The sequence below is a fragment of the Capra hircus genome, chromosome 17 (assembly GCF_001704415.2).
Source record: "Capra hircus breed San Clemente chromosome 17, ASM170441v1, whole genome shotgun sequence".
In the NCBI taxonomy this organism is placed as follows: Eukaryota; Metazoa; Chordata; class Mammalia; order Artiodactyla; family Bovidae; genus Capra; species Capra hircus.
In genome coordinates this window covers 24,960,160-24,984,883 of record NC_030824.1, presented here as the reverse complement: position 1 = coordinate 24,984,883, position 24,724 = coordinate 24,960,160, and the positions used below count along the sequence as shown (strand labels likewise).

The 24,724-nt window shown below is 43.3% G+C and overlaps 1 protein-coding gene and 1 non-coding gene across 4 annotated transcripts in view; one reads left to right on the top strand and one right to left on the bottom strand.

Annotated features, from left to right (window-relative positions):
- ADGRD1 (adhesion G protein-coupled receptor D1) overlaps window positions 1–6,694 on the bottom strand; it is a 176,338-nt gene extending 169,644 nt beyond the window's left edge. For all 3 annotated transcript variants that reach the window (XM_018061421.1, XM_005691335.3, XM_005691336.3), the window contains exons 1-2: window positions 6,054–6,694; window positions 5,928–5,964 (exon numbers count right to left, since the gene is read on the bottom strand). In XM_018061421.1, coding sequence (XP_017916910.1) covers window positions 5,928–5,964; window positions 6,054–6,119 — 103 coding nt within the window. In that variant the 5' untranslated portion in view covers window positions 6,120–6,694. The remainder of the gene's footprint in view (window positions 1–5,927; window positions 5,965–6,053) is intronic.
- TRNAW-CCA lies at window positions 1,739–1,811 on the top strand. Its single transcript has one exon. It is a non-coding gene; the product is annotated as a tRNA-Trp (tRNA).

The following is a 24,724-nucleotide window of genomic DNA, read 5'->3' as shown; positions in this document are numbered from 1 at the left end:
AGGGCTGGCTAAATAAATATGGAACATCTATATAATGATCTAGGGTGTAGCTAGGATAAATAATGAGGCTGATTTACATGTACTGACATAGAATATTCTTTAGTCATATTGTTAAATTAAAAAAAATCAAAGTGAGAAAAATATGTATATTGTGAACTATTTTGTGTAAAATACAGTGTTTCAGAGGGCAGGGAAAAGAGAAAGAGGGGCTGCTTGGCTGTGTACTCTAGAAACTGAGATTAGTTTGGGGTAGCAAAATTGAGAAATGATCCCTTGATTCTATGAGCCTTCCTGCCCAGGATGGACATGGCCATTTCTCAGTGGAGCTGATAAGGAAAGAAATTTATTACCCACAGGCTTCATTTCTGTTTTATTGACTGTTATAGTGAAGTCGCTCAGTCATGTCCGACTCTTTGCGACCCCGTGGACCCCCCTACCAGGCTTGTCCGTCCATGGGATTCTCCAGGCAAGAATACTGGAGTGGGTTACCATTGCCTTCTCCAGGGGATCTTTCCGACTCAGGGATCGAACCCGGGTCTCCCGCGTTGGAAGCAGACGCTTTAACCTCTGAGCCACCAGGGAAGCAATTGAATGTTAGGACCTGTATTTTAACAACCATTTAAGTCTTGCTTTCACAATTAAAATGACCATAGATAATGTTCACATGAAATTTTCAGAGGAAACTGAAGCACTCCATCTAACATCTGAATTTCTGCCAGGATGCCAAACATGTGCCCAGGTCCAGATCATTGGGTTCTTTTTACAATTTGCATCTGTGAGGCTGTCCCTTCAGGGTTATGTACATGCATGAAAAATGGAAGCCAAAAACCCAGCTAGTTCTACAATAGGGACCAAAGAGAGGTAGCTGTGTGCACACCTAACTCTCTTGTACCTGTAAGGGACTTGATGTCCTCTGGGAAATGAACGATTCTATTCCAGGACCTCAACAATAAGAATATGAAATGCAAAAATCAAAAATATTCATCTTCCTTTCTACCATGATTGCTTTTTCCAAAATCTGGGATATTAATTTTGAAGAGGAGAAGACATCAATGACTTGATATTCAACTCATCTGGGGGAAAAAAATAGGAAAAGGAAATAACATCTTTTGAGCAAAGAATAGATGTTATATCTTCAGAATCTTCGTCTTCATAAAGTGAAGCCTGTGGGTAATAAATTTCTTTCCCTATCAGCTCCACTGAGAAATGGCCATGTCCATCCTGGGCAGGAAGGCTCATAGAATCAAGGGATCGTGTCTTGTTCACATAGAAGATGCCCCCCCACCTGCCTGCCAGCCAGTGCCCAGTGATGGGAAGTAATCAGTGATTGGGTGAGGGGGTCTGTGATCATGAGAGGGCCTGCATGCTACCTACCAAATGGCCCAGATGTAACTATCAACACTGAGTTTGTCCAATAAGTCATGAAGAAGGTGCAAACTGAAATATCCATGAGGGCCAGGGGTATGAGGAGTTACCTGCAGGGAGGCCAGGGATGATGTTCACCTTGGCTTCCAACTTGGAAGGCACAGGTGATCAGAAAAGGTGCCGGGAACAGACACCTGGACTGCCCCCGAGTTTCTCACTCCCAGGTCTCAGGGTGGTGGAGGCTGGGCGGGGGAGAAAATGAGTGTCCTGCCTAAGGAAAGTGACTTCTCCCCAAGCCAATGATCCCACCTCTGTAGGAGGATATGCCCAGTATTGCCAGGTTTGCCACTTTCAAAAAGAAGTCAGAGGGACTTCCCTGGTGGTCCAGTGGCTAAGATTCCACACTCCAAATGCGGAGGGTCCAGGTTCAATTCCTGGTTGGGGAACTAGATCTCACAGACCACCACAAAGGGTTTGCATGCCATAGCTAAAGATCCCGCACGCCACAACTAAGACACAGAACAGCCAAATATATAAATACTATATAAATATTTTAAGTCAGAAATACATATTTTTTTTAATTTGAAATCTCCCCACATGGTAATGTCAACAATTTAGGTTTTTTTCTTAATTAAAACATTATGTGGCATGAATAAGACATATCAAGGAACTGAATTGAACACACAGATTTCCTCTTACAACCTAAAGAGTAAACAATCCATAACCCTAAAAGTGTCCGAAGAAAAGGATCTCATTCTTTTGTGAATTAGACACTTCAGCTATTTTCCCAAAAACAAGGTGCTATGGAATCTTCAGGTTGTACAGTCACCCTGGTTTTCATCAAAGAAACCTAAACAGACTAACTGTCTACTTAGACAAGACAACAGCTGAGGGGTAACACGGTTCATACAGGGTCTTCAAAACATCCCCCAGCCCTAAAAAATAAAGTGAGAGAGACAGACTTCCAGCCTAGGTCACAACTATAAAGCAGTTCTTCAGACATACACAGAGCCAACAGGCAAAGGAGAAGATACTAAACATCAGAGAAATGCAAATCCAAACTGCAAAATTCACACCAGTCAGAATGGCCATCATCAAAATGTCTACAACTAAATAAATGCTGGAGAGGGTGTGGAGAAAAGGGAACCCTCCTACACTGTTGGTGGGAATGTAAGTTGGTGCAGCCACTATGGAGAATAGCATGAGGTTCCTCCAGAAACTAAAAACAGAGTTAACATACCATCCTGAAATACCACTCCTGGATATTTATCCAGAGAAAATTCTAATTCAAAAAGACAAATGCACCCTTATTTCACAGCAGCACTACTTACAATACTCAAGACATGGAAATAACCTAAATGTCTATTGACAGATGAATGGATAAAGAAGTTGTGGCATATGTAAACAGTGGAATGTTATTCAGTCATGAAAAAGAGCGAAATAATGGCATTTGCAGCAACATGGATGCAACAAGAGACTCTCATGCTAAATGAAGTAAGTCAGACAGAGAAAGACGAATACCATATGACATCGCTTACATGTGGAATCTGAAATCAGACACACATGAACTTACCTATGAAACAGAGTCACAGACTCAGAGATCAGACTTGTGATTGTCAAGGCGGGGGGAGTGAGGGAAGGGATGGATTGGGAGTTGGGGGTTAGCAGATGCAACCTATTACATACACAATGGATAAACAACAAGATCCACAGGAAACTATACTCAATATTCCGTGATAAACCATAATGGAAAAGAGTATGATAAAAAAAAAATATATATATATATACATATACGTATGTATAACTGAATCACTTTCTTTTTTTTTTGTTTGTTTGAATCACTTTCAAGTACAGCAGAAACTAACCTGACACGGCAAATCAACTCTACGCCAATAAAATGCATTTTTAAAAAATCAGTTCTTCAGGAATAATTTCTCATCCATATTTAATGTTTTGTTGGTCCAGTTTGGTGAGAGGGGCAGGGAGGGAGGGGTATCAATATTCAGAAAGAAAGTTAATAACAGCTTTCATTTTTCCTTTCCAGTTTTTCTTCCAGATTTTTCTATTCCATCCTTTCCCTGTTACTTACTCTCTGTGTCAGGAGAGGGAAGCCCTCACCCCTTGAATGTGTGGAATATGTCTCCAGGGTTCCACTGACTTCACTGGACAGAAATCTACACCACACAGAGGAAAACTGGTCCCTGCCAATCCCGTGCCAACTGCAGTCCCCTCCTGCTTGGCCCATGACACACTGAGTTCATTCCACAGCAGGTGCCCTGCTGTCGCCCCTGCCCAGAAGTCTGCTTGCTTTCTTGCTGTGCATAACCAGCTCTGTCTTTCAGGCCTCGGTCCACGGGGCACACCCTCTGAGAGGCCTGCCCTGATCACCTTTTATCACCCGCCATCCACTCTTTCTACCAACCGCCTTGTTCGTCTTCCCATGGCACTCACACTATAATTTGAAAGTTTTTGTTTGTTGTCTGTCTCCTCTATCAGACTATTTGCGACTTGAGTGCAAAGACTGTTCTGTTTGTACCATATCCCAGTTATTTAAAACCAGGCCTGGTGTGTGTGTATGTATGTGTGTGTGTGTGTGTGTGTGTGTGTGTACATGTATGTGTCAGAAATCTGGGTTTTTGAACTTGAACTCTCCCCATCCAGGTTTCATTGGCTATTGCTTCTTTTTAGTAACATGTCTGTGATTGTCAGTATTAGTATGATTTCTCTAAGGTAGTTAGTTGACCAATGGAAAAACATCTTCTACACTAAATTAGGATGTGAGAGGAACAGTCTCTCTATGAAACCAAGGCCAGGTTCAAGCCGCTCCTTGAAGCTGAGAGCCTAGGATGCGAGTGGATGTGGGGAGATGTGGCCACAGGCACAATGTGGGAACCTCCCTACAGCTCTCTTTCCTCCCTGACGGGGCTGGGGTCTCAGGACCGCTTTGTTCACTCTGCCTGAGTTCCTGGCCAGACCCCTCCCCTCATTTCCCCCCCGGGAAATCAGCGTGCGCTATGAGGCATGGGTTAGCAGTAGGGCTCACACAGCCTCCCTCTAGTGCGATGCTAGATGATTTATTTATTCCCAAATCGTTCAGCATTTTGGCCAAGGAAAGGAGAGCCGGTGAAAATTTACCACCTTCACATCATTTTCAACAGAATATTGAACTTGAATGTGCAGATAAAAAGAAACAGCAGCACAACCTGGAAGGGTCTGGGAAAGGGGCGGCAGGTGCTATGTCGAGCTGCATAGGTGCCAAGAAGAAGCCCCTGAAGTAGCCCCAGAAGAAGCCCAGGAACAGATGAGGAAGATAAGACTATGAGGAGGGGCCGAAGAAAGCCAAGGAACTAAAAACAAAGGCTGCCAGGGAAACGCCCCTGGCCATAGGTGGAATAAAGAAATCTGGGGAAAAATCTGCTGGCCCTGGTGCCTGAGGCAATGACAATCCTTAGTCCCATTTCTGCTTAAACATCTGGATTCCCTGCCATAATGTCTGTTGCCACCTGTAGCTAGGAGGAAGTGTTGTCTTGGGACCTATTATACATTTAAGGATAAACTTTTGTAAAAAAAAAAAAAAAAGAAGAAGAAGAAGAAGAAAAAGAAGAAGCAGCAAGCCCTGTGAGACCTGCAGGTAAAGACAGGGAGATGATAGGATGCCCCAGCGCCCACAGTGAGGGCCGCGTCACTCCAACAGGGACAGACCCCCACCCCACATCCACCTTCACCCAGCACCACGCTGGTGCTCCCACCAGACCGGGGTCCATCTCCTGGGACCTGGATTCACACCGTGGGGATGCTGCGCGCACCCTCTCTGGCGGGTTGTGGAGGCAGCAGGGCTGCTCTAGACATAATCACGGCCAAAGGCACACTCACCCCCAGGTCAGTGTTGCTCTCACGGCTCCCAGGCAAAGACTTGGGGATGTTAGTGCGAGGTCCCCTCCACCGTGCGTGTACCAGCCAAGCAGCAAATGGGAACAAGGGCCAGTAAGTGCACTCCCACCATGGTCCCACAGGCCTCCTTCTCTGGGAAGGAGCAAGGAAAAGTTTCTCGCTTCTTCCGTCCTCCCCAAGGAAAGCTTCATGGTGATGCCTCCAGACAGGACTCACGATGGCAAAGGGAAAGCAGGGGGTGGGCGAGGGGTTTCATCGGAGGGGCTGGAGCAGTCAAGCTCCCATCGCAGAGATGAGGACAAAAGAGGGCAGGGACAAAAGGATGGGGGCAAAAGCTGCTCTAAGGCAGCGCAAGTGAATCTGCGCTGGAGACGCACGACCTGAGTCAAGGACAGAAGATGCTTCACCTGCAAACATCCCATTTTCTGAATCACAAGTGTTCAGATGCCCCAAAGCGAGAGGATCGGGGCACAGAGAGACCTGCTTCTCCAAGTCAGAGGTGGAGGATGATGAGTGACCCAGGGGACAAGGTGTCAGGACAGCTGGTGGGGCCAGCGGAGCCGAAGAAGGGCTCCTTCCCCAACAGCCTCAGAGACAAGCAAACTGCCTCCAGACCCGGGACTGGGCAGGGAGGACAGGTAGTGAGCAGAAAAGGAGGGAAGCTGCCTTACCTGGATGCACTTGTGACCTGGCATGGGCCCCGTGCACCTGCACACAAAACATCACACTGTAAGACACAAGGAACCTCCCAGCAGAAATCTGTTCCCGTCTTGGCGAGCACCGCCTGGGGACATTACCTGAAAATCACAATAAAATAACAGCAGCCAGGAGTGCCAGCAGCAAAAAGGCAGCAGCTTCTTCATGGTTTTTTCAGAGGTGAAAATATGATCCAAGTGGAATTCCTGAGGGTCTGTGACAAAGAATTGCCTTTAACTTTCACTTCTTTGGGAAAGGGACATTGTCACAGTTTCCAGAAAGAAGAACACCATCTGTTTAGCTAGAGTTTGTGAACTGCAGAGTGAAGGCAGAGTCGTGGAGAGTTAATAGGTGTTTCTTGCCTGTCTCCAAACTTGAGAGTCTTCGGTGATCAATAAACACATTGGAGCGACCAACCGGCCCGGGATGAGGGGAGGAGAAACAGCTTCCGATCCAAACTCCTGAGAAGCGATCCTGGGCTGGGACTGCAGTGGCGAGGCTCAGGGGGCAAGCGGGGGTCCCTCACGGTTTTCTTTTTCTGTCAAGAGCCGTCATTTGTCTCCATTCAGGTCCGGAGTTGGACATTGCCCTTTTTCCTGGAAGCGGGAGGAATTGCGTCTGGAGCTCCCGGGGTTTTCGGGCCAGCGCGTCGCTGCCTAAGTTCTGGTGTGACTCAGGCTTACACCTCCGTCTCTCCCCCGGCTCGGCGGCGCGGCGCTCGGGGTGGAGAGAGTGAGTGATGTAAGGCTCTCTCCTCAAACTTTGTTCAGCTCCGCTCCTCTGTTTATATCCCACGGCTGCTGGATCCTTCCTGGGTCCTAACACCGGTCTGTTAAGAAGAAGTGGGAATTATTTTCAGGATCTGCGGTTCTGAAGCAGAGCAGACAGAGCCAGGGTGTGGACATGCCTTAGCTGCCTTCCCTTAACACCTTCAAAGTCAGTGTAAATATTAATAAATACAAAACGTACAACCGCCAATAAACTCTGTTTAGAGCTGAGTCTTCTTTGCCCAAAGAAAAAAGTAAGGTGATCTAGGGATAGGAAAAAAAAAAAAACACCCACACCCATTCCCCAGCACATGCCCTCCACAGGATGCTGGCCACTTTTCTCTTTAACCTTTTCAAAGATGAATGAAACTGTTTACAAGGTGCACTGGGCCATTACACCAAACCCCACATCTCCTCCACAGCCACAGCATCCAGGGACCCTTAGCCAGCCTCATCTAACTTTACTAGAAACTAAAATTTTAATCTATGTTGCATACATGTCCCCCCACACACACACCGTTAAGTAACACAGTTAACCCACACAAATACCAGCCAGTGTCTCATGCGCTGCAGGCCGATTGCTTACTGTCTGAGCCATCAGGGATGCCCCTAACTAACACGCACTTGATTAACTAACACACACTTGATTAACTTACCTCCCTGCACCCTCTCCAACATTTAACTAGCTGTGTGTCCTTAGGCAAGCTACTGAACCTCTCTGTTTCAAATTCCTCATCTGTAAAATGGAGGTAATATTTTCAGCTCCAAAGAGCTGTAACAAGAAATGAGATGATGCATATAAGGCTCTCAAAGCAGTGCTTGGAAAATACGTAGCACTCCATAAATGCTCGCTGTTTTTTGCAAGCAAAAAAACACCAAAACATATCACTCAATAAATGTTAGCTGTGATTATTATTATAAAGTAGAAAATAACACTCATTAAATGTTAGCTAATATTATTAGCTCCTTCGTCCTGACTTTAAATGGGAACAGAGTCCAAGTACTTCCTAAAGAGGATAAGAAGATGACCTCCAGTCTCCATGGGGGAGAACCAAAAAAAGTGAGGTCAAAACTGTGAAGTGATTATTTTTAACTTGCGCCTGTAGCCCACAACCTCTCAGATGATCTGACAGCCTGAACTTCCCTGCACAGCGGCAGCAGGCTTCCAGAAAATTCCTGCGCACGTTTCTCCATCTCTTCGCACTTGAAAAAAATGGCAGATTCCACTGTCCTAACTGCACCTTTATCCTGTAGCCTAGGCTGAGGGCCTCAGCGGAAACTTACAGCCTTTCTCTCTCCATTTCATCTGCTTTCTCTCCCTCCCACTGCCTCCCTCTGGAAGAAAGAGAAAGATTCAAGAGGAGGCGGAGCCAATGCAAACTTTCCTTAGTCCACTTCTTAATTTACGGAACATTAGACAGATTGCGGATTAAATGGACCTGTCCCATCACTGAGACTGAACCACGCTGGCTGTGTTCTTTTTTTAACCATAAAAATCACCATCAACCCAGAGATTGTGATACTGAGTGAAGAAAGTCAGACATATATCACATGATATTACTTACATGTGAAACCTAAAAACAATGGTACAAATGAACGTATTTACAAAACAGAAATAGAGTGACAGATGTAGACAACAACCTTATGGTTACTGGGTAGAAAGGCGGAGGGATGAATGGGGAGACTGGGGCTGACATATATCCACTACTGTATATAAAACAGATAACCAATAAGGACCTACTGTATAGCACAAGGAACTCTACTCAATACTCTGTGACGACCTACATGGGGAAAGAATCTAAAGAAGAGTGGATATATGTATATGTACAACTGATTTACTTTACGGTACAGCAGAAATCAACACAACATTGTGAGCCAACTATACTCCAATAAACATCTTTTTAAAAAGACCATCAGATAACAGGAGGCATCTCAGTACAATAACAGCAATAAAGGCTGGGTAGAAATCAAAGTCAGCGGCACCTGCCCTCACTCCCCATGGGCTTGCTTTTCATCTCAATCCCAGATAGCAGGTTTGTGCTCATTCACATCTCTTACCTTTCTTGGCTCCTTTTCAGGCGCTGAGATGAGCCCATCTTCATGTAAAGCGTCCTTTCCCATGGTGGGGCGATTTTGGAAAATATACTGATGGAGTGTGGGTCTGGAATCCCATCCCTGTGAACCCCTTTACCAGAGGTTGGTAACAGAATGCAAACCTTCAATTATAAGATGAGGATCTAATATATAATATGGTGACTCTAGCGGATAAGACTATATGGTGTAATTAACATTTCTAAGAGAGGAGAATTTAAGTTCTCACCCCCCAAAAAAGATAAATATGTGAGACGCGAGGTGACAGGTGTGTTAATTAGCTCTGCTGTGGGAGTCCTTTCACAGTGTACATGTATATCAAATCATCACATCGCACACCTTAAATATATTACAATTTTGTCAATTATACTGTGATAAAGCTGAAACAAATCAAAGGAAGCTTAAATTCCAATTAGGCTCTATTCAATACAGTTTTACAGGGATGAAACAAAGTGTAAAGTCAACTGAAAATAGGGGCTTAACTGGATTATTCACCCACAGCTGGATATGTGTCCTCCTGCTCAGCATGGAGCTCATGAAGAGCCCTGTAGAGCCGCCCAGACGCTGGCAGGGTAATGAATTCTCAGTGCCTAGTTCTCCTCTCCCTCAGCCGCACCTCCCCGCCCACACAGCCTTCAACACACCATCACATTTGTAAAGAGCTGCCTGGGCAGTGACCCTGTCCCACTGGGTTCCGTGGAGATGCTGCCCCAGGAAGAACTATGATGCCCCCAGCCAGTGTTAGGGGTACAGGCAACGCACAGACACCATAGAAATCAACAGGGTTAGAGCTTGAGAGATGAATGCACTGCAGAAATGGTGGGAGGGAGTTGGGGAATTCTCTCTCTTAAGGGACAAGGGAAGGAAGAACATTCTGGAAAGACATTCCGGAAGTAGCCTGGGGTATAACAAGGGCCTGTGTTGTTTCTGCCAGCCCAGCCTTCCCCTTCCCCTTCTGTGGCTACAAGTAAGTGGTCTTCCTTCAGAGGGTGCGTCCTCCATCAGCCCATGTGCTTCTGTCGGGAGGGCGAGGGGAGGGTGGGAACCGCCTGCAGCACCTCTGTGCCCCAGGCCTGTGATTGTCATGCATCCTACTGCTAGGCTCTAATCTTCCCAGAGCAGCACCTTGGAAGAGAAGAGGACCCCACCCACACTGGAGCTGCTATAACCCAGAAGGATCTTAAATCAAGGCTGCTCATACCCGCTTTTCCACTATAAAGAGTTACTATGGTGGAAAGAATGGACAGACTGAACTAAGAGACTCGATGGTGTCTGCCGAGCTCCTGGATCTGCGATGCTACAGCCAGTTTTCGCCGACAGGCACCAATCAATTCACGTTTCCCTGGAGGAAGTTTGAGCTTGACTTCTGTCCCTTGTGATCAAGAGTCCTGGCGAAAGGGATGGATCTGAGAAGCTGCAGTCATTTGTCCTTCAGTGACCTGTAGGCACAGAAAGGAAGGGGCAGAAAGGGAGGGGGGATGGAGAGAGAGGTGGAGCTTGGCTGCTGGCACCCCAGGCCCTCCTGCTCATCACTGCTGGTCCTGTCAGCCTCACTCCCTAGTCCCACGCACTGGGATGATCTTCCTGATAGCAGCCCCTGCCAGCCTCACTCCCCACAGTGTGCCTTTGCCCGCCTGGGGCCCCTCCCACTTGACAGATGAGATGTGGGGATGGGGGGTGCCATGTGGCCACATGCATCAGTACCCAGAACTGGGGCGCTCACTGACAGGGAGCAGCCCTGCCCAGTAGGCTCAAGACCCAGCAGATAAACACCTCCTCCTCTTCTACTCCAGGGTTGCCAACCCAATAACAACCCCTTGAACTGACTTTCTCACCAGCCTGTTTTATTTCCCTGTAAACACCTTCATGCCTGGAATCAACCTCCAAGAAAACTATACACACACATTGTCAACCCCAGGCTCTGCTTCTGGGCAACCAAGAATAAGACTGACCATCAGAGGCAGATGAACTTAGAGCCTGTCATATAGAGTGAAGTAAGTCTGAAAGAGAAAAACAAAAACCGTATATTACTGCATATATATGAGTCTAGAAAAATGGTACAGACAAGCCTATTTTCGGGGAAGGAATGGAGAGACAGAGAACAGACTTGTGCAAACAGCAGGGAAAGGGGAGCACAGAATGAATTGGGAGATTAGCGCTGACATAATAGACTACCATGTGTAAAAGAGATGGCTAGTGGGAAGCTGCTGTATAACACAGGGAGGTCAGCTCAGTGCTCTGTGATGACGTAGAGGGGTGAGGTGGGGGGCGGGGTGGGAGGGAAGCTCAAGAAGGAGGAGATCAGTCAGTTCAGTTCAGTTAGTCACTCAGTCATGTCCAACTCTTTGCAACCCCATGAATCGCAGCACGTCAGGCCTCCCTGTCCATCACCTACTCCCAGAGTTCACTCAAACTCATGTCCATCAAGTCGGTGATGCCATCCAGCCATCTCATCCTCTGTCATCCCCTTCTCCTCCTGCCCCCAATCCCTCCCAGCATCAGGGTCTTTTCCAATGAGCCAACTCTTCGCCTGAAGGAGGAGATATGTATATATAATTACAGTGGATTTGTGTTGAATGGCAGACACCTATGCAATACTGTAAAGCAATTATCCTCCAATTTAAACTTTTTTAAGAAAAAGACTAAGCCTCAGGCATGACACTCCCGGAGGTCCTGACATGCAGGCAGAGCCTCATAGAGTCACTGAACACCCTGAAGTCACATGCACAATTCTGTTTGAATGCAAACACATGAACTTTTGAGGGGAGAGTGTTCCATAGCTTTCATCCAGTTTCCAAAGATGAGGGGAGGGTTAGAGCTTAAGAAATTGTTGAGTTTGGGGAGGAGGGTTTTAAGAAGACTGCCTAGAAGGCATGGCTAACTGCCTGCCCCAAATCCAGTCTCTCCCTTCTTCCCAGGCAGAATCTCAAGTGCATGGGGCGGCGGGGCGGGGGGTGGAGGGGTGCTTCACTGGTGGCCCAGCGGTTACGACTCTGTGCTTCTACTGCAGGGACATGGGTTCAATTCCTGGTCGGGAAACTAAGATCCTGCATGGCCAAAAAATAATAATAATAAGTGCATTAGTGTGCCTATAACTCAGTTAAAAACAGTCACTTCCCTTTCAGCTGGGGTGACCAGGGGACCACACACAGTGAGATATAGGCAGATGCCTGTGGCACAGCCTTCCAAGAAAATACTCTTGACCTTTGCTCTTCCTGAAGCCTGCTGACCTTTCCCTTTTCTCTGGCCCAAGTACAGAAGTGATGAGAAGAGAGGGAACAGCTGTCCTGTGATCGTGAGCATGGAAACCCAAACTTTCTCCTAGGACATGGAAGGCTGGAAAGAGCACTACCCCCTTCACCGCAAGAGCAGCCTCCACATCTACAAAAGTGAGAATTTCTTGAGTCCACTAGCACACAGAGGTCAGGGTGCCCACCAGGCCTGAAATGTGAGGAAGATAGACCCCTCTAAGGAGAGGTGTGCCTGAGTCTTGGCTCACATGAGAGGGGGCATGAGGAATTGGGGCCCAGACAGGTAAGAAGAATTCAGCAAAAGGACTGCAGTGGATTTGGAAAGGCGGGTGAGAGCTAGATGAGAGTATAAGGCCCTTTGTTGCTGCACACAGAGGGCAGTTCACACCCCAGCCCAGGCCCTTCTCCATGATCAGCAGGTGCTAAGAAGAAGATGTTGGTTGTGCAAGCCAGGAGGCAGCCTCTCAGCGGCGTTCACAGGAGAAGTGAGTGGACCCCATGGCGCAGGCATGGCACCTGCCTAGACCTTCTCCCCCAGGGACCAAAACCCTGACATTGCTGGAGAAGGACAGCTGCCACTGCACCCCAGTGTACTGGGAAGAACCTCCGTGGCTGGAGGAAGGCGAGACACCACTCTCTGTCCCCACAGAGGGGCAGAAAGGTCCCCTTATACCCAAAGAGGGGCAGAGCCACTGAGGACATCTGCCCACAATGCAGGGACTTGGGCAACCTGAGCCTGAGGCTGACCAGGGAAATGGACTTCCCACCACCACACTTCCAGGCCAGGCCAGCTGGACTCAGCATCCTCAGAACAGGAGAGGCAAGAGCATGGGGAGCTGTTCTGGCTGAGGAGAAAGGCCTGGAACTGAAAGTGGAGCAGGAACAGTGAGGAACTCCCTCTGCTGAACCAACCCCACCCCAAGTGCAAGGTTATGCCAGAGGAGACTGAAGCCAGTGCAGGGCTGACGGCATCCATGGCTACAGAACCCAAGCCAGCTCCACTCCCCACCAGACTGATTTAACATGCACATACATGCAAACAGGCACATGCACATATGCATATACACACATGTGTGTACACGCACATGCACACATATACATGTGTGTGTGCATGCACACACAAGCAAACCTGTACTCATGCATGCACACACAGATATACACACATACACGTGAACATGTGCAGACACATACATATACATGTGCACGTGTGTACATGCATATATGTGTTCACGTGTGTGCATATATTATGAGCATACACGTGCACGCGTGCACAAGCATACATGTGCTTGCGCATGCACATACATAGGCATACACACATAACATGCATAGATGTGTAGTGCACAGTCACGAGTTAAAACGCATGTTTATGCATGCATGCATAAGCACACGTGTGCACTACTGCACACACACACATTAATGCCCAGCAGACAAGCGCTGTTGTACTCTTTTCTCAGCAGCAGTACTGTTGGCCTCAGTCCTCACTGTGTTACACCTGATGCCCAGCATTTATTCTAAAAGTATGACACACAAAAAAAGCAGGGAAAACCATGTCTAGAGATTTTAAAAAATCGAAACTATATCAGAAAGTTTTAAATAATAGCTGTGACTAATATGTTAAATGCTTTAGTGGGAAAGTGTGACAGTATTCATGTACAGAAGGGGAAATTCTACAGAGAGATGAAAATTGTAGGAAGGAATCAATGGAAATGCTGCCACTAAAAATAAAACGTATAACAGATCAAACACTCCTGGGAGCTCATAAGCAGACGCAATACAGGCAAAGAAGGAATCAGTGAACCCTGTGATGGGTCGATTAAAATTATCCAAGCTAAACCACAAAATGAAAAAAGGAACTTCTGAAAACCAGAGCATGAAGGAATAGTGTCACAATATTCTCATATGTGTATATGAAACCCCAGACGTAGAAGTGAGAAACTGAGACAACAAAATATATTTGAAGAGCAAATAACTAAGAATGTTGGAAAATAATGGGTACGTTTAACCACAAATTAAAGAAGTGCAGACAATCCCCAAAAAAGATAAATCCCAAACAGGCCACACAAATGCACACACATGCACACACACAACACACATATGCGTGTGCACATTCATCATGGCACACACATGCACACAACACAGAGATGCCTGTGCATGTCTGCACACATGTACACACACAGAGAACACACATATGCATGTGCGTATTCTTCATGCCACAGGCACACACGCACGCACACACACCTCACACACCAGATAAACACACCATACACACAAGCCACACACCCCTAGACATGTGACATCAGAAGAGAAATAAGAGAAGAATACACATTACATACAGAGGAGCAAAGACAAGAATTACATGAACCTTCTTATCGGAAAGTATGTGAGTCAAAAGACAATAAAGTGAAATACCTGGAGTCTGGGATGGTAGGAAGAGGGAAACTGTGACTCAAAATTCTGTATTTAATAATAGCATTTTTCAAGATGAAAGGAGAGACTGAGAATAGGGGAGTGAGGAGTGACTGATCCTGGGTATAGAGTTTCTTTTGAGGGATGATAAAACTGTCCTGAAATTAGAAAGCAGGGATGGTTGCACAAATCATGGTTTGATATTAAAAGTCATTGAATTTCGAAACCAGGTCTCCCACATTGCAGGCAGATTCTTTACCAGCTGAGCCACCAGGGAAGCCCTCAAGATAGCCAGAAATGGTTACAATAGTCTTAAATAGGAAAGACTATTTTATTTTTAATTGCTGTAAAACTCGAATTGTCAAAAAAAGAGTGGAACATGCTGGAGGTTGATAGCATGTGTAAAAGCAGGATGTATGAGAAGTACCACAGAAGAAGGGAGGCAGAAAGTGGGAACATACAGTTGCGAAGGGCCTGCCCTACACACAGTGGTATAATGTGATTGGAAGGTAGTGTCAACTACAAATTGGCACTTGCCATCTATCTCCATAGGATTAGTCATGTGCTACTGCAGCTGCTGACCTTCAACAGCCCCTGAAAGGAGTTCAGGGTGGAGAGCAGAAATGAGGCACATTGTGCTCTGGGAAATCTGGCAGGACAGGTCTTCAGATAGTTAGATATTTTCAGGAGCAGATTCTATGAGCCCAGTTCTTGTATCGCCTCATATTTAGAAAAGCATTAAAATCCTTCATGGTGACAATTGCTCCTCATGACAAGCAAAATCTTCATGAGACTAGCAGAAATCTGGAGAAATATGTGCTTGATTGCATGTATTCCCACTTCACCAAAATCACGTATATACTGGCCTCTTTGGGGCAGGTTCTCAGAGTTATCTGAGGTGCTGTCTCCCAGGCTGCAGTCCTCATTTTGCCCCCAAATGAAACTTGACTCACAACTCTCACATTGTGCATTTTTTTTAAGTTAACAGTAGCATGTAACCTATTAAAGAAATATATCCTTCGATAACCATTGGGAGAAAATGCAGTAAAACTTAGGACAATCACCAGAAAAAAAATTTTACACAAGTACAAATAATAAGCTAATAATCATACACAAGGGCTTTCCTGGTGGCTTAGATGGTAAAGAATCTGCCTGCAAAGCAGGAGACTCAGGTTCATTCCCTGGGTTGGGAACATCCCCTGGAGAAGGGAAGAACAACCCACTCCAGTATTCTCACCTGGAGAATTCCATGGACAGAGGAGCCTGGCGCAGTACAGCCCATGTGGTCACAAAGAGTTGGACACAACTGAGTGACTATACACACACTCCAATAATACACAAAATAGAATCATAGTAAACTCTGAATTCATCCAGAAGCAGACCAAAAATAAGGGATAGAAAGATAAGGAAGGATGAATGAAACAAATAAAAAATAACTAGCAAAATAAAGAAAAGAACTGGCAAGGAGAGTAGATTTTATTCAGTCACCACATTGAATCTAGTTGATCCAAAAACACCAAATAAAAGACAAAGATTCTCAGACTGGATAAAATAGAAAGACCAAAAAATATACTGTCTATAAGAAACACATTTTAAATATAAATACACAAGAAGGTTAAAAATTAGACAGAAAAAATATATCTTGCAAAGCAAATACTAGACAAAAGAACACTGAAGTGGCTATATTATCAGACAAAGTAGATTTCAGAACAGGGGATTTTATCAGGGATAAACAGAGTCATTACATTACAAAGGGATGAATTCAGCAACAACACATAACAACTCTAAATATGCATTCAATGGACAAAAGAACTACCAAAATACATGATACAAAAACTGGTATAAGTGAAAGAAGAAAGAGGTAAACCTTCAGTTATATCTGGAGACTCCTCTCTCAGTAATCAATAAAATAAGCAGACAGAAAATCACTAAGGATACAGACCTGACCAACACCAACAGATCTATCAACGTACGTTGCTGGGTGTATAATAACATTTATAAAAAACACTCCACTCGACAACAGAGAAATGATATCCCTGTACATGCACATAAAGCATTAACCAATTGTGACCGCATGGACTGTAGCCTACCAGGCTCCTCCGTCCCTGGGATTTTCCAGGCAATAGTACTGGAGTGGGTTGCCATTTCCTTCTCCAATATTTAAATGCACATAAAACATTAACCAAAGTTGATCATAAAAAGAACTTCAACAAATATAAAATACTGAAATCATATAAAGTATGGTCTCTAATCAATGGAGTTAGACTAGAAATCCAGAGGAAAGAGAGCTACCTGTATTGGAGGTGATGAAAATGTTCTAAAATTAGTTTATGGTGATGGTTACATGACTCTGTCAATACTCTAAAAATACTGAATTGTACACTTTAAATCGATGAACTTTAGAGTATATAAATTACTAGAACTACAAGTGAGCTTACCGCAGTCACATGAAACAAGGTCAACATAAAAAATTTATTGTGTTTTGACACGCTAACAAGGAATGATTAGAAATTAAAATATAAACATGTCATTAATAATACAGTGCCCCCAAATGAAATACATATAAATTAACAAAATATGTACAAAGAATACCTAAAAAAATGGAAAGATGCACTGTATTCTTGAATACTATTAAAATGTCTATTCCCTCTCCAAATAATCCACCTCATATTCCAATTCTACAAGCCCAATCAAAATCCCACTTTTTAAATATATATAATCAACACTGATTCTAAAATGAATATGGAAAGACAAAGAAACTGGATTAGTCAAAACTATTTTGGAAAATATGTACAAAATTGGAGAGCTTTAAGACTTACTATAAACCTGCAGTGATCAATAGAGCACAGCATTAGAAAAAAATTATATGTTTAAATAGATGAAATAGACAAGAGGATGCAGAAGCAGACCCAAACTCATTGTTAACTGATTTTCAACAAGGGGAATACAATGGAGAAAGGATAGATTTTTCAACGTATGGGACTGGGACTATTGGACATTCACATTAAGGAAAAAAAAAAAAAACTCAACTGAAGCCTCTTCATGCAACAAAAACTTAGCTCAAATTGAATCATAGTTCCAAACATAAAATCTAAATATATAAAACTTCTGGAAGAAAACATGGGGGAAATATTTGTGACCTTGAGTAAGGCAAAGACTTACTGGAAAAGATGCAAAAAGTACAAACCATGAAAGAGAATAATGAGAAACCGGACTTCATCCAACTAATGTGAACGTGAAGTTGCTCAGTCGTGTCCGACTCTTTGCGACCCCATGGACTATAGCCTACCAGGCTCCTCTGTCCATGGGATTTTCCAGGCAATAGTGAAGTGGATTGCCATTTCCTTCTCCAAGGGATCTTCCCAACCCAGGGATCGAACCCAGGTCTCCCTCATCATAGACAGACGCTTTACCGTCTGAGCCATGAGGGAAGTCCATCCAACTAAACTAAATGTTAAACCTAAACTCTCGGAAAGACAGTGGTAAGAAAATGAAGACAGAAGACTAGATGAAAATATTTGCGAAATGCATGTTTTCATAAAAGACTCTAAAGTCTCAATAAAACAACTCAGTACAAAATGGATAAAGGGTCTTGAGGACACACTTCACCAAGGAAGATACATTTTGATGGAAAATTAGCATCCTTTGCAATGTAGGGTACATGAATTTAATCTTTGGTCAGGGAACTAAGATCCCACATGCTGCAGAGCAACTAATCCCAGGCATCACGGCTACTGAGCCCCACACTCTAGATTCAATGCACAACTCACAACTAGAGAGAGTCTGTGCACTGCAACAAAAGATTCCGCATGGTGCATCAGAGACCCTGCATGCTGCAACTAAGACCTGACGCAGCCAAACACAAAACAATAATTGAAAAAAGAAGTTTTTAAACAGGAGATACTGTTACACCCGTATAAGATTGGAAAGAAACTACGAGGCCAAGTGATGGTGGGGAGGTAAATCAGCAAGAACTCTTGAACATTACCGCTGAGAATGTTCCAGCCATTTGAAGAACAAGTCCGCAGTTTTGTATAAGCCTAAACACATACCCAAAGCCTCCCTGGTGGTTCAGTCAGTAAAGAGTCTGCCAGGAATGCAGAAGACCAGGGTTCGATTCCTGGGTCGGGATGATCCCCTGGAGAAGGAAATGGCAGCACACTCCAACATTCTTGCCTGGTGGGCTACGGTTCATGGATTTGCAAGAGTCAGACATGACTTAGTGACTAAACCACCACCACCACCAAACACATACCCATCATATGACCCAGCAATCCCACTACTAGGTATGTACCCAAGAGAAATGAAACATGGTCACACAAAAGCCTGCATGCGGATGTTGATAGCATATCAACAAATACTAGAGACAACCCAAATGTGCTTCAGCTAGTGAATGGATGGACAAACTCTATCCATCAAAGGGATAGCCATAAAAGTACTTCTTCATTTTTCTAAAAAGGAAAAATATTGACACACACAGCAGCGTAAGGCTCTAATTCATTATCCCAAGTGAAAGAATAAGTTCATTTATATGGCATTCTTATAAAGATAAAATAGTAGAGACAGGAAATAGATCATTGGTTGTCAGGGTAGGGGTGAAAGGAGATGCTTGCTCTAAAGGGGCACAAGAGAAAATGTAGGGGATGTTCAGCTTGGTCCATATCTTGCTATGGTGATGGATACATGACCCTATGTATTTGTCCAAGCTCATAGAACTATACTCTAAAAGGGGTGATTTTTTTCTACATATAAATTATATACCTGTCCCCAAAGTCCTGTAGATTAATAACAGCAGAGATGAGGGTAAGCAGAAGCTTGGGTGTTTTGATGACATCATGAACTATCATACCTGTCCCTCTATTTGCCTAAGCCAGTGGAGTCTAGTTTCAGTTAGGTGTACTTGAAAATAATCTCCAACTGATACAAAATGACGAACTAATTTTGACCGCATCATAATTACTCATCTTAAGTGATTTCTCAGTCTACAGTGAGTTTCCCACTTTGTTCTAAACTCGGCCACTTAAACAGTCATGGGTACCTACCTACAAATCCATGTTCATTTCCATCTACCTGAAATTGAGGGATAAACAACTCTAGATATTAACAGATGGGACCAGGGCCAATGAGTCACTAAGTAACAATCGTACATCATTATCACCACCATCATCATATGAGCAATTAACATATCCTCCAGCAAACAATATGACTTGCTATTTGGAAGTGAAATCAGTTGCAGAGAAAAGGACAGTCATCGTGCCCCTTTTAGGAAATCATGCTGGACCACTGTAGTGAAGCTGGCAATTAATTAATATTTTACTGTCTGTCTCAATGAATAACGATGTCAAGATCATAAAAACCTTCAAAAGTAGAATTGCAAAAAAAAAAAAAAAAAAACAAAAGTAGAATTGCATTTCAAAGGATTTATTCCAGGAGAGACTACAGCAACAAATATTCTAATCCTGATTTTCTTAAACTACAAATGAAATTAAACTAGAAAAAATTTAAAGACATTTGGATTTGAAATCAAGTTGAATTACACCCACAATTTTGTGATTTATTAGCCTGTTACAACTTAAACCGCAACTAAAAAATTATCATAGTACCTCCTCCCCAAAACTAATTATCATAGTACCCTTCCCCAAAACCTCCTCCTGTGTCAACCAGGCTGCTTTCCATTAGAAAGGACAGAAAATCAAACTGAAAACAGATTTCAACAAAAGGGAAAAAAAGTTGTGAAAAGTCCAGAGGATAATACAGCCATATTCAGAACTCAGTCAAGGTCATCAGAAATTTAGGTTCTATTTGTCAGTCTCCACTTACTCTCTATTGGCTCAATTCCCTAGAAATAGAGAAAGAATAACAGGAAAAGTGAATATATGGCTAAATATCATATACTATACTTCCCCTCCCCGAAAGTTCTTTTAAACATGTTAACAGTTGAAAGCAAAATAATAGCAACAACAATATTGACAGATGAAGTCATTAACATATATGAATGTAATATGTAAGACAATTATGCATAAAGAGAGAAGGGTAGGACTTTCCTGGCAGTCCAGTGGTTAAAACTGCATGGGACACAGTTTTGATCCCTGGTTGAGGGACTAAGATCCTACATGCCATGCAATGTGGCCAAGAAAAAAAACCCAAAAACTTGGGGCTAAAGAACGTTAGAGGGACAGGACGTCTACATTCAAACTGAATTAGTAATATTTTAAACAGATTGTGAAGAGTTGAGAACGCATTTTGTAATCTCTAGAGCAAATAGACACAGTCAAAATGAAAATAATAAATAAAATGAAATGCTAAGATGCAATCCAACAAACCAAAAGAAATCAGGAAAGAAGAAATAGAGAAACAAAAACATTAAACAAACAAAAAATAATAAAATGGTAAATTATACACAACACATCAATTTTGGGCTTCCCAGGCGGTGCTAGTGATAAACAATATGCCTGCAAATGCAGGAGAAGCTAGAAATGCAGTTTCAATCCCTGGATTAGGAAGATCTCCTGGAGTAGGGAATGGCAATCCACTCCAGTATTCTTGCCTGGCAAATTCCATGGACAGAGGAACCTGATGGGCAACAGTTCATGGGGTCACAAAGAGTCGAACGCAACTGAGCGACTGAGCACACAGCAATTTTAAAGACAACTGTCAGGTTAGATTTTATATGATGACCTAAATATATGCTAGCTCTATGATACTTACTCACACATAATGATATAAATAAGTTAAAAGTAAGATAGTAGAAAAAGACCCAAGCAAACACTAACTCCCTTCAAAAAAAAAAAGATGGGCTGGTTATATTTGTATCAAACAAGATAGACATCAAAACAAAATTACCAAAGATAAAGAGGAATATCACATATATAAAAGAGTCAATTCACCAAGAAGATACAACAATACTAAACGTGTATACATCTAACTAGAGGGCTTCAAAACACATGAAGAAAAAATTGACGAATTCAAAGGAGAAATAGACAAAGCCAGAGTAAGATGTGGAGACTTCAACACTCTCTCAGTAACAGATATAACTAGGAGGCAGAAAGTTAGAAGGGATTTAGAAGAAATAAGCAACATGATCAACCATCTGGATCTAATTGGCATTAATGGAACACTCCACCCAATAACAGCAAAATACACAAGTGCACATTAAGCATTCACCAAGATGGACCAAATCCTAGGCCATAAAACAAATCTTGACCAATTTTAATAGGTGAAGTCATACAAAGTATGCTCTCTGGACATAATGACATTGAAGCCTTGTCTCTAGCATCGCCTGCATTTGCAGGCAGATGTTTTAATCACTAGAAATCAGTAAGAGAAAAAGGAAGAGAAAACCTTCCAATCACTTGGAAATTAAACAGCAGACTCCCAACTAATCCACAGGCAAAAGAGGGACAGTCAAAGGAAATTAGAAAATATTTTGAACAGATCAAAAAGAAAACCACAACATAAAATGTGGACTACAGCTAACCCAGTGCTTAGAGCGAAATTTATAGCATGAAATGAGTATATTAAAATGAAGGAAGAAAGATCCCAAATCAATAAACTAAGCTGCCATGTTAAGACTAGAAAAGAAAGTCAAATAAACCCAAATAAAGAGGAAAGAACCCAAATCAAAAGAAATGTTTTGCTAAGACATTGTGCTGTGCTTAGCAGTTCAGTTATGTCCGACTCTTTGTGACCCCAAAGACTATAGCCTGATAGGTTCCTCTGTCCATGGCGATTCTCCAAGCAAGAATACTGGAGTGGGTTGCCATTCCCTCCTCTAGGGGATCTTCCCAACCCAGGGATCAAACCCAGGTCTCTCACATTGCAGGCGGATTCTTTACCAACTGAGCCATCAGGGAAGCCCTTGCTAAAATATTATAAGTCACCAAAGATTTCTGAGCCAGTAAATTGTTGCAGAAATTTAAGGCATTTCAACAATTCTCTGCTTGGAAATCTTTGGTAATATATAAAAACTCACCAAAAAGAGGATGGTTATTACTATGTCCTTCGCTATTACGCTCCCACATCATTTCCCAATATTATCTTCTTCTCCTTCTTGTTTTCCAATCAAATCGAATATTTCAACTGTTGTCATTCACCCCTTCCAGCTCCTTTTGTTCACAGGACTCCACTTGGAATTTCCTTTCCAATCTTCACCTTAAAATTTAAATAGTCCCAACTTTAGGATAAAATGCTCCATCCTCAGGCCTACATATTGAATACTTCTAATATTATGATGCTGTCTTATATGCTCTATTTAGCCTACTATTTCTGATAATTCCGTGAGGTAGGTACTAATTATTTCTATATTTTGTAAGTAAGGAAAGTGTGGCCCAGACCATTAAATAACTTGCCAGAGATCATACAGGTAATAAAATTGGGAACAGGTTATTGAGCTCAGACAGCCTGGCTCCTGAATTAATCCTCCCAACCACTTTAAGGTCTGTCTCTCTTCTCTGAACCCTCAGAGTACTGTGTCTACACCTGTCTTGTGTCAGCAATTAAGTCCTGCCTTGAATTTTGAGTGTTTGTGTCCTTAACTCTCTTATTAGATTATTAGTTCCGAGAGCACAAAGACCAGGTTATATCTACTCTCTACTAAATAGAATTCAAGCTGAATACAAATCTGTGGGATGGAGGGAGAGAAGATGTATTGGTCAGTGTTTTCTAGGTAAACCGAATAAATAAATAGACACACGTATATTCTATATACATAAGTGTATATATGTATAGATATATAGTAAATCAATCCTGAATTGTCATTGGAAGGACTGGTGCTGAAACTGAAGCTCCAATACTTCGGCCACCTGATGTGAGCAGCCGACTCATTGGAAAAGACCTTGATGCTGGGAAAGATTGAAGGCAGGAGAAGGGGATGACAGAGGATGAGATGGTTGGATGGCATCATCGACTTGATGGACATGAGTTTAAGCAAACTCCAGGAGATGGCAACGGATAGGGAAGCCTGGCATGCTGTAGTCCCTGGGGCCACAAAGAGTCAGACAAGACTGAGTAAATGAAGAATGACAACAAATATGTATTGAGATGGAGAGATATGAGAGAAAGATTCATTTACTTCGAGGAACTGGCTCATGTGATTATGGAAGCTAAAGAAGTCTTGAGATAAGGCTAAGCATCAGCCTTTTTTCTTGCACCCACTAACGCCCTTCCCCCCAAACACTGATTTTTAATGCATCAACACCCTCACAGAAGCTTCAACTGGGAGAAGTGATCTGTGGATAAGCTTCACATATACCCATAAACCCATCATCATAGAAAACCCTGAACAAAACACTTCATCATCTGCAGGCCCTCTGCCACTACCTTGTCAGAGGATTTGTTTATTGTTAAATATTTATTGAGCATCTACTGTACACCAGCTCCTGGAGATGGAACAGTGAACAAGAAAAACAAATGTCTGCCCTCAAGGAACATATATTCCAGTTGGGGGGGGGGAGGCGTGGGGGGCAGTGGATAGAAGAAACGCATAAGACACAAGTAAAGAAAAAATATCCAAAAATCTGCAAGCAATAAATGCTGGAGAGGGTGTGGAGAAAAGGGAACCCTCCTACACTGTTGGTGGGAATGCAAACTAGTACAGCCACTATGGAGAACAGTGTGGAGATTCCTTCAAAAATTGCAAATAGAACTACCTTATGACCCAGCAATCCCACTGCTGGGCATACACACTGAGGAAACCAGAATTGAAAGAGACACATGTACCCCAATGTTCATCGCAGCACTGTTTATAATAGCCAGGACATGGAAACAACCTAGATGTCCATCAGCAGATGAATGGATAAGAAAGCTGTGGTACATATACACAATGGAGTATTACTCAGCCGTTAAAAAGAATTCATTTGAATCAGTTCTGATGAGATGGATGAAACTGGAGCCAATTATACAGAGTGAAGTAAGCCAGAAAGAAAAACACCAATACAGTATACTAACACATATATATGGAATTTAGGAAGATGGCAATGACGACCCTGTATGCAAGACAGGAAAAAAGACACAGATGTGTATAACGGACTTTTGGACTCAGAGGGAGAGGGAGAGGGTGGGATGATTTGGGAGAATGGGAATTCTAACATGTATACTGTCATGTAAGAATTGAATCGCCAGTCCATGTCTGACGTAGGGTGCAGCTTGCTTGGGGCTGGTGCATGGGGATGACCCAGAGAGATGTTGTGGGGAGGGAGGTGGGAGGGGGGTTCATGTTTGGGAACGCATGTAAGAATTAAAGATTTTAAAATTTTAAAA